The sequence below is a fragment of the Octopus bimaculoides genome, chromosome 1 (assembly GCF_001194135.2).
Source record: "Octopus bimaculoides isolate UCB-OBI-ISO-001 chromosome 1, ASM119413v2, whole genome shotgun sequence".
Classification (NCBI taxonomy): Eukaryota; Metazoa; Mollusca; class Cephalopoda; order Octopoda; family Octopodidae; genus Octopus; species Octopus bimaculoides.
Window position 1 is genome coordinate 54,648,970 of NC_068981.1, and position 11,485 is coordinate 54,660,454.

General features: G+C 35.5%; 1 protein-coding gene across 2 annotated transcripts in view; it reads right to left on the reverse strand.

Moving 5' to 3' along the window:
- Positions 1–3,570: 3,570 nt before the first annotated feature.
- The window catches only part of LOC106876274 (EGF domain-specific O-linked N-acetylglucosamine transferase), a 48,355-nt gene continuing 40,440 nt past the window's right edge, over positions 3,571–11,485 (reverse strand). For both annotated transcript variants that reach the window (XM_014924766.2, XM_014924767.2), the window contains 3 exons: positions 10,664–10,755; positions 7,814–7,916; positions 3,571–5,373 (listed from right to left, as the gene is read on the reverse strand). In XM_014924766.2, coding sequence (XP_014780252.1) covers positions 5,206–5,373; positions 7,814–7,916; positions 10,664–10,755 — 363 coding nt within the window. In that variant the 3' untranslated portion in view covers positions 3,571–5,205. The remainder of the gene's footprint in view (positions 5,374–7,813; positions 7,917–10,663; positions 10,756–11,485) is intronic.

An 11,485-nucleotide genomic window follows, 5' to 3' on the forward strand; every position in this document is an offset into this window, starting at 1 on the left:
ATATATATATATATATATATAATAAAAAAATATCAATTGCTGTAAAAAGAATTGACTTGTCATCAGAAGCATGAGTGCTTATATCTTCTCACTGCAATTCAAACAATGGCAGTAGACATAGGTACGTAACACCTGGCAACAGAATTGTGAGAAAGGGTGGAGCCTCAAGTAAACTAAATTTACATATAATTTGATGAAATAAAATGTGATTGTATCAGGTTTTGAAGCTCATCATCACCATAGCATATTTCATTCCAAGGAAGTACATCCATATATTATCACAACTTGTGTGTCATGTTTTTAACCCTTTAGCATTCACATTACTCTGTCAGATGTAATGTTTATTCATTCATTTTGTTTTAAATTAATCATACATTATCTTGTAGCTTCAAGATTTCGATCATGAGATTAATCTTTTACTTGTTTCAGTCATTTGACTGTAGCCATGCTGGAGCACCACCTTGAAACATATTGCATATTTTTGGAATGACATATAGGGTAGGAGTGAGAGACATGATCTAGCTGGTTTGGACAGGAAACAAGTAGAATATTTAGGCCAGATATGGCCATCTTAAATGCTAAAGGATTAAATTCTAGGATAAATTTTGACTTCTACACTGCTTTCCCCTTTTTCTTTAACATAGCCGCTTTTAGATGTAGCTTATGATTGAGTGAAGTTACAGTGAGCAATTTCTCAAGGCTCCCCCCACCTATAGAGAGGCTGTTTAACCCTTCAGAGGTGGAGCCTCATTTAGAATTTTTCAATGCTAAGAAGACAGAGTCCTTTTCACAAGCCCTACTGAGGGCATGGACTTATTTTTGAAAGAGATTCCATGTGAAAAACAGCATAAAGTGTTCCACTGGGGTGCTTATGCCTTGTGACATATTTCTAGGCTCTATATTTTCTAAGAATTCATAGGGGTCATTTCTACCTAAATTCAGAATCCCTAATCCTAAACCAAGGGTTCACAACATTATTATCACCATTGTCATTTTGATCTTCTCATTATTTTCCTGGTTGTTTTCATCAGTTTCAGTGTCAGATTCACTACTAAGCTGGGAGAAATCAAACTCACTAAGGAAATTTTCATCAGTGTCACTGTTGGACATGGCAAAATTTCACGATGCTCACTTGGAACACATATAAAAAAAAAAAAAAAAATTGATGTAAAAATCACAGAACACAGCAAACTATCATGGAAGCCATCATTGAAAGGCCCAGATATGCAAGGAATGCGAGAAACAAACTGATTGGCAGGTACAAAGACCAGCCAGCTAACCTAGAAGCTTGTATTATCAGGCCAACAGATTGGCCCAGTCGTGCAACATTTTTTTAATAAATGATCAGTGTGTCGTATTCTCCACTCCATTCTATTTGAGCCTCCAGATGAGGTTCAATAGTGATGTGGATTTCCTTTTATTTATATTGGAAAATGATGCGAGATGGTTACGACGATGATTTTTCATGGTGTCTTTGGTGCTGCCAATGTACATGTATTTCTGCATACATACTACCTTGACCTCACATTTGTAAAGTACATTCTTTAGTTGAAACACATTTGTGACATATTTCAACTTCTAAAAGCAAATTCTCTCATGGTAAAATGTGTAAAAACAATGTATCTGCTCAGTACTGCCCCCTACTGGGTTACCAGATGCAGTGTTTCTTGCTCTTTAGCCTACCTCAATGGGAAATACTGAAAAAAGGTAACTCTGGGTAGATTTAAAACCTTAGCTTTTGCTAAAAAACAGTCAAGAACATTGAATTGCACTATCAGATCACCCAGTCAGGTTAAAATCAGAAAACAAGTTGTTTTCACTCCTTTTACTATAAAAGGAGAACTTTTTCTCCATGCTAGCTACAGTGAATTTGTCTAACTGCAGTGAATTTGCTAGCTGCAGTGAGTTGAAATATGTCAGAAACATTAACTAACCTAAAGTTCGCTTATGCCTAATCACTGCTCTGCCTGATGCTGATATTTTATATATATATATATATATATATATATATATATATAAATGGATCTCAGGTGATTCAAAGATGAGGATTCAGCTATTTACTTATTGAATTTGTGTGCAAGTAGCTGAGCATTCCACAGACATGCATACTCTAAATGTAATTCCCAGTTAGAACCAGCATGACATTGTGTGACAAGGCTTTTGAATTACAGGTACAATCCTAATGACCTTCAACAGAGTCTCTGATGGGTTGACTGAAAGCTATAGAAAATGGCATTTGCTCCAGATGTGAAGTAGGATCCAGCCTGGGATCTTATGGTTTTCAAGTGAACTTCCCAACCATTTGGTTACGGACACATCATAAGCTTCTGCAAATTCTACTCATAAGGTATTTGTTACACATGTTGAAGACATGCCTAGAAGCTTCGTAGCAGAATCAAACCATTGAACTAATGCTCTTTGTAGATGGTGGCTTGTAATTTAATTTCCATACAGAGGCTATTTCAATTACTTTTTGATTGCTGTACGAACAAAACAAATGACCGTTTTTTAATATTTTTTCAGCACTTTACATGAATTATCTCATGCTTCTATATATCTTTTAGAATATTTTGAATCATGTTGGAGGTGTGGACCAAAGCCTATAGGATGGAAAATCAAATGCTACTATGTTAATGATAGTAATAATTATTATGAATTGTACATTCCCTGTCTCCCGTACAAAATAAACATTTATTGGAAGCAAACAAGTATTCAAAATCAATTTATCAAAGAGTGGATCTAAAATAAAAATATAAAATTCTTTAACCCTGCAACAATTTCAGAGAAATTATAGAGATTACAAATAATTTATGTAGATGACAAACCAGTGTGGGTAAAGTCAATTTATCAACGAATGAAATAAAATAAAACAATAAATTTAATCAAGTGCTAAAATTATTAGTTGATGAGGTATTTTTAGATCAGTGCTCTTCAGAGGTAGATTTAAAGTTGCACACACACAATAAAATATCCTCTCATGTATACAATATTTTTATTTATTTTTCTACTAATACATATATCAAAGTAATTTTCTGTTAACATAGTGTTTGCCAAAGGGGGGGAAAAAAAGAAGAAAAAAATGGAAATCATAACTAATACTCAGAAGGAATCTTATAAGCATAAGTACTTAAGATCTTGCAGTAAAGTCCAATGAGCAGTATTGATATATTTTTGGTTTTTTAAATTCTAAAATCAAGCAAAAAAAAGTTTTCAATGCAAATTCAGTATGTATCAGTTTCTGGGTGCAACTTGCTATGAATGTGACAATAAGAAAAAGTTCATTGAATAGTTTCCCACTCTGTCTTCAAGTAGACATGTGGACCAAGAATTTTTGAAGAAGATAAATGAGAATATTGTAAGGTGTTCTTAAAGATAATTAGTAAAAAAAGAGAAATTAAAGATGGATCACAGACTCAGCTCATAGAAAGTTTCCATCCAATCCTATAGTAATTTACCAACAAGTGGAAAGGACAAAATAAACATTAATATTTAGAAAGTTTGTTTTACAATGTTCCTTTACCTTTTTGGTGAAATACTTGATAGAATAAATAAATAAAAGGAAAAAATTCATATGAAAAAAAAATTTTATTTTGTAAAATAAATCAAACCCATCACAATATGGAAACAGAAATTAAACTTTGTCAAAAAAAAAAAAAAAAATGAATACATTTATTTTGCAGAGAAAGCAAATTTTTCCTTCCCATTCTTTTAAATTTTTTCTCTCAAACTGACAATATAATTTGCTTAAAGAATACGTTATTGACAATTTCATATTTTTCTTAAGTTCCAGTAAATTTTATATGAAAAAGGTTATTTTTTTAACATTATGTTAAAATAAATCATATGCAACCAAATTATTGCAACAAAAATTCAATCTCTAGACATTACTATAACAGTACTGATCTTATGACACAGGACTCTTTTGTGTCATATTTTACACACATACAAATGTGGACACACACACACCTAATAATAATGTCGAAGTATAGGTGGAGGCATGCCTGTGTGGTTAAGAAGTTCATTTCCCAACAACATGGTTTTGAGTTCAGTCCCCATTGCATGGCACATTAGGAAAGTGCTTTCTACTATAGCTCTGAGATGATCAAAGCTTTGCAAGTGACTGATAGAAATTGAAGGAAGCTCATAAACTGTGTGGAAGCTTGACATGTGTGTCTGAGAGTGTGTGAATGCATGTGTTTATTCCTTCCACCACTTGACAACTGTTGTTGGTTTGTTTATATTCTTGTAACTTACTAGTCTAGTAAAAGAGACTGATAAAGAATGTACCAGAGGTGATTTGTTTGACTAAACCCTTAAAGTGTTCACCCATCATAATTGCAGTCTGATGACTGAAACAAGTAAAAGATAAAGATGTGTGTGTGTGTGTGTATACATATTTGGATGTGTTTTTGTGTACTTGTTTTGACATCATGTGATAAATGTGAACAAGTGATACTGTCATATGAGTCATGACCTTTGTTTCCAGTATTTTCCATGGGAAAATATTACTTTGTCTGGAAACATGTAAAGGTTGGTAACAAGAAGAAAATCCATTTGTAGAAAATCTGCCTCATCAAATTCCATCTGGCGTATGCAAGTATGAAAAAGTGGGCTTTAAAACAAAGATGGTCCAGTAAAAAATTAGCTGGAAAATATAAGTTAGATAAGGCACAGTAATGTGTTTGCCCCAACAACTACACTGTTAAATGTACTATAAATGTATAAAAACAACACCAACTGTTGACTAACATGCATTCATAAAGTAAGTATATGTTGATCAACTGTAATTGTTCTTGTGAGAATATAATTTAAGATTTTAAATATTATAGCTTTGAAAAGAATACAAAATTTATATAATATAAACAAGTTTTTTTTTATACATACTGAAAGATTACTCAGGATAAATTTAGAAAGCTTAATTTAAGAAAAATAAACAACTTTAGATATGCCTTGTTTTGATATAAAACTTTTATAAGAAAATATTAGCTGTTTCAAGAAACATTTGTTTTTATGAAAATATATTTTTATAGCTTTGTTTTCTTTACTTGACACTATAATTCATTGAAAGAATCACAAATTAAGATACAATTCTATTCAATGCTTCACCAAGTAACATTTGGTTGTTAATTGTTGTTTGTTTTTTTTCAATGATGTTCTTCATGTTAACAGTATATGTGGGTAATTGCTTAGAGACATCAGTATGTTTCAAAGTTCAGTTTTGGAGGGAGGTTTATATAGTTCTTGATGTTTCTCCCAAAATAACTTATGACTAAGAACATAATCAGCAGCCCCAATAATTAACCTCATGAATTCTTTAACATCAAAAGAATAATTTGTAAACTTGGGATGTGGTCCTAATGTTGGATGATGGCCCTAAAAAACAAAAAAAAAAAAGTTTAGAAAAATGTATATACAGAATACAAATGCACACACATACATATATATATATAGAATGGGAGAGAGCAATTTCAAATGAAATATTAAGTTATCCTATGAGAACTTATTTCAATAGCTGGCTTTCATTGACATGGAGAAAGCCTTTGACAGTGTCCCCCAATCCCTTATCTGGTGGTCAATGGGGAAACTAGGGATAGATGAGTGGTTAGTGAGAACTGTACAAGCCATGTACAGGGATGTGGTCAGTAAGGTGAGGGTTGGCAATGAGTATAGTGAAGAATTCCAGGTAGGGGTAGGGGTTCACCTAGGATCAGTCCTCAGCTCCCTCTTATCATAGTCCTCCAGGCAATAACAGAGGAATTCAAGACAGGGTGTCCTAGGGAGCTTCTCTATGCTGATGACCTTGCACTAATAGCTGAGTCACTATCAGAACTAGAGAAGTTTCAGGTGTGGAAGCAAGGTCTAGAATCAAAGGGCCTTAGAGTCAATCTAGCAAAAACCAAAGTCATAATAAGTAGGAAGGCAGACAAATCACAAATCCCTTCAGGTAGATGGCTCTGCTCGATCTGCAGAAGAGGTGTAGGTAGAAACTCCATAAGATGTACCCAGTGTAAGCTATGGACACATAAGAGGTGCAGCGATATCAAAGGAAGGCTAACTGGGAAGATAGTTTTTGTGTGTGGCAAATGCTCAGGGGCAATAAATACTGAAAATGTGCAGAAAACAGCTTCTGTCACATGCCAGGGAGAAACACCAGAAGTAGTTGATAGCTTCCATTACCTAGGTGACCAAGTCAGTAGTGAGGGTGGATGCTCTGAGAGTGTAGCTGCAAGAATAAGAATAGCCTGGGTAAAGTTCAGAGAGGTCCAACCTCCGTTGGTAACAAAGGGCTTCTCACTCAGAGTAAAAGGTAGACTGTATAACACGTGTGAGAACTGCCATGCTACATGGCAGTGACACATGTGCCATGACTGCTGAGGACATGTGCAAGCTTTCAAGGAATGAAGCTAGTATGCTCAGCTGGATGTGCAACGTCAGTGTGCATACATGACAGAGTTTAAGCACCCTGAGAGAAAAGTTGGACATAAGAAGCATCAGATGTGGTGTGCAAGAGAGACAACTGTGCTGGTATGATCATGTGTCGCATATAGATGAGGACAGCTGTGTGAAAATATGTCACACCCTAGAAGTAGAGGGAACCTGTGGAAGAGGTTGACCCAGGAAGACCTGGAATGAAGTGGTGAAGCACGATCTTCAAACGTTGGGCCTTATGGAGGCGATGACAAGGGACTGAGACCTTTGGAGATATGCTGTGCTTGAGAAGACCCAGCAAGCCAAGTGAGACCATAACCATGACCTATGCTAGTGCAGCATACCTTTCAATCAATGAGCAATAAACTGCACTTGCGAAAACCTGTTGAGTCAAGTGAAGTCATTGCTGTGGCTGATGACAGTACTGCCTGATTGGCACCCATGTCAGTGGTACATTAAAAGTACCATTTGAGAGTGGTTGATGCCAGTGTCGGCTGATTGGTCCTGTGCTGGTGGCACATAAAAGGCGCCATTCAAACATGGTTATTGCCAGTGCTGCCTGACTGACTTCCATGCCGGCGGCACATAAAAAGCACCATTCAAGTGTGGTCGATGCCAGTACCGCATGAAGCACAAAATGAGCTAGAATAATGAAATAGATGTGTCAGCTTTCTAACAAAAAATAAAGATTGTCAAAATATTATAATGGTGGAAAATGAGTAGCTATCAAAGTTTACCATATACCTTACTACAAATTTCATACTTGAGAACCTAATACTTTTAGCCTCAATAAAAATTCTAACAGCTGTGTTTTTTAAGGGTTTAACCAAAGGAAGAAATGCAGCACTGTTTCCAAAACTCAAAGTAGGAAATTATCCCCAAGTCTGGCTCAAATGCTTGCAACACCCAAATATCAAGGGTGATGTTAAACTAGCCAAAGGATAATTAACAGCTGAAAAGGATATTTAGGAAGACTATATCACAGTAAAGTTATAGTTAAAGTAAATTTTCTGCAATCACAGAGATTTTAAAAAATTCTATTTAAACAAATATCTTTCTTTTACTTGTTTCAGCACTAGACTGTGGCCATGTTGGGGTACTATCTTGTTGGACAAATCAACATTTTCTTATATTTTCTTTTCAAGTCAGGTACTTATCTACATGTCACTGGCACAGGTGCTTTTTGCATATCCCTGGCATGGGTGCCTTTTACATGTCACTGGCACAGGTGAACTCAACAATACATCCTTTTATTAGTACCAGCCTGAGGGATATGTGGCAATGCTAGAACACTACCTATACATATTCAAATAAGAAACAAAATATGCAATTATAAATCACAATACATTTGTTAAAAAATGATACATATTAAATGGTAAGTTACCTCATCTTCAGGAGTAAGTTTATCTCTTTTTTCCCAGGTGATGTATTTAACTCCCCGGAGATGAGAGAGGTCTTTGTAACAAAATTCATCCTCACAATTATACCTGAAAGAAAGAAAAAAGTATTATTAAAAAAATGTAAACTGAATTAAGTGCAAAAATACATAAAGTCCAGTTCATTGCAATTTCTCTGAAAGAACAGAAATAAACAGCATCAAATTTTAAGCTAGGTTTGAATTTCTAATGCAATGAAGATACAATGATGATATGCTAAATACTGGTTTCAAATTTTGGCACAAAGCCAATATGTTAAATATTAATGCAGAAATAGAATCAGATATCATCATCTTCATTTAACGTCCGTTGTCCATGCTGGCATGGGTTGGACAGTTTGACCAGGGCTGGCAAGCTGGAAGATTGCACCAGGCTCCAGCTTGATTTGGCACAGTTTCTATGACTGGATGCCCTTCCTAACACTAACCACACCATAACGGGTGCTTTTACGTGCCACCAGCAAGGGTACCATTTGCATGACACCAGTATCTGCCACAACTGTGATTTTATTTGACTTTATGGGTCTTCTCAAGCACGACATGATGCCAAATGTTTCATTATATTGGCCAAGACGTCTATGTGGTTTTTAAGTGTAAATAAGGCAAGTTTTAAATGCAATCAATAATATAATAAACGTTTTGTTGCAGTATCTTCAGCCATCTTGCATGCAGATCCATTATTCCTTGCTAAAAGAATGTCCAACCTTTACTAGCTAAAAAATCTTTTTCAGGTGAATTTTTACATCTTTTACAAAGTTAAAAGTCTGTTCATTTAATGAATTTTTAAGAGAGAGAAATAGGTGGAAATCTGAAGGTACAAGGTCAAGCAAATATGGAAAGTGTGGCAAAACTTTCCACCTAAGCCCCAGAAACTTCTGACACAAAGAAGAGTGCAATCTGGAATTGTTGTGATGAAAGATAATGCCCTTATTATTAGTAAGTGTTATACCCTACTGGTGGATTGCTACATTCAATTTGTCCAACTGGTCACAAGACACATTCAAATTGATGGTCCTGACTGTGAAAAGAAGCTCATAGAAGACAACATCCTTCCAATCCCACCAAATTGAAAGCATATTCTTCTGCAGGTGAAGTCCTGCTTTGGAGGTTGGTTGTGGTTTGTCATACTTCCCCCAGGATTGCTTGTGCTTCACATTGTTATACATGATTCATTTAATCATCCTTGGTCACATTTCTCTTCATAAAAGGATTACTTTCATCACATTTTTGCAATGAATCACAGATGGAAATTCATTGGTTGAGGTTAACCTATTTCAATTGATGTGGGAGCCAAACATTGAGCCTGCTAACACAACCAAGTTAATGCTGATGGTTTTCAATATTTGATTTGGATATTTTGAGAGTATATCTGATCATTCTGGTTATATAGCAGGGTTGATGTTGACTAACTCCTTCATTTAGTTGCTGTTAATCTCAGCTGGCCAGCCAGAGCCAGCTACATTTTGAACTGGAAAATTTCCTGATTGAAATCTTGAAAACTGCTTCTTGCACACACATTTCATAACAGCTTCCCTTCCATACACAAGGTATATCTTCCTGCAGAAGTCAAATGCTTTCTTGCTTTTTTAAAAATAAAAAAAAGCACGAGGTGCCAATAATGCTCATTTTGGTTCTTCAAATACAAAATACAACCTGTCTCATTGCAAGTTCACATGAAACTACATCAAAGTGTGTCATGTATCTAATGAGTGTGTATGTGCAAAGGACTGAATGAAGTTCACTACATTTTGGAGTGCTTCAAGTTTAGTGTCAACAAAAACTGAACGGACCTTTTGGCCAACCTGATATTTGTGTTTATATTTTAGGCTGTGGACTGGCAGAGTTGCTATAGAAAGAGCAACTATTCAGACTAATTGCTTTCTGGGACAGAATACTTTGAGATATTTGTTATGGACTTCAGTGCTTTCATTTCAAACCTTGCCAAGGTAAACTTTTATTTTTATCTTTTCAGGATTGATAAAATAAAGTACTAGCATAAGGTGAAGGACTGATCAAATTGTTATGGCACTTGTGCTTGATTCTTTGTGATCCTAGGTAATAAATCTAATCTCTCATGAAGTTTGCTTGCCTTAGTTAAACTTTTTAGTTGCAAGTATTCAGGCTTTAGGTAAGTATTTGGTTAAAGGTAACTTTTTCTTGTTCTCCCATCAATCTCAAGTGTAGCAAAAATAAAGGATCATGGGAACTGCTCTTCCTAAGGGGGTGAAAATTTTTTTTTTTTTTAACTGAAGCATAAGGCCATAAATTTTGGGGGAGAGGACAGTCAGCTATACCAATCTCATCAGACGACTGGAGCTTATTTTTATAGCCTCTGAAAGGGAAAAAGATAAGGTTGACCATGGCAAGATTTGATCTCTCAATGCAAGGAGATGCAATTAAATATACACAAAGAATTTTTTATCTGATATCTTACTCATTCTGTCAATGCTCTGCCATTGATGTGATTATATGATGTTAATAGATTCCAAGTTTTAAGCATTTGATACAGTTTTTATCAGCTCTCCTCTTGTTATCTTTTGTAAATGACTGAATAATGAGAACAGTAGCAGATAAATGGCATCAATTATACAGCCCTGACAAACAGTAATGTTATCAAAACCAGCAATTTGAATATAAAAGAAAAAAGAAAATATGCCCTCTTTGACCCAGAAAACAATTAGTCAAAATAAGTGCTTCTATAGCAAGATTTGTAATACTATACTACCATATCAATGAACTTTAATAGTATTAAACAAAGCAACTTGAATAAATGAATGAATGGATAAGAATTAGACTTACAATTCAAACAAAACAGCCCAGTCAGGTAAGAATAGGGCATGTGTCAGACCAGCTCCATGCATACCAATGAAAATATCACTGTTGTGAGAAATCTATAAAAACAAAATTAAAATTTGTTTTTTTAATGCATATTTAATTTAGTGTTAAATGCAGTGAACATTAAAAAGCTAATTAGAAACAATTATTCTGTGAGGAAAGGATGATATCAGTCAAAGACAAATATCCTCCTTCATATTAATTTCATTATTCTGGCAAGTGCAGTAGACAACTCTGGACATGTTTAGGTCTTATTAGACCTCCTCGGTAAAGCATAAACTTCCTTGTACATGCTGAAGTAGCGAGGAGAGAAACCATACCAAAGCTGACATTGGAGCTCAATACAGCTCTGTAGTATGCTGGATCTTGTTAAATGACAATGATGATGGTGGTTGTGTGCATGTGTGTGTGCATGTGGTAAGAGGCTTGTTTTCCAACCACATGGATCTGGGTTCAGTCCCACTGCATGGCACCTTCAGCAAGTGTCTTCCAGAATAGCCTTCAGCTGATCAAAGCCTTGTGAGTGGATTTGGTGGATGGAGATTGAAAGAAGCCTGTTGTGTGTGTATATATCATCATCATCATCATCATCGTTTAACGTCCGCTTTCCATGCTAGCATGGGTTGGACGATTTGACTGAGGACTGGTGAAACCGGATGGCAACACCAGGCTCCAGTCTGATTTGGCAGAGTTTCTACAGCTGGATGCCCTTCCTAACGCCAACCACTCAGAGAGTGTAGTGGGTGCTTTTACGTGTCACCCGCACGAAAACGGCCACGCTCGAAA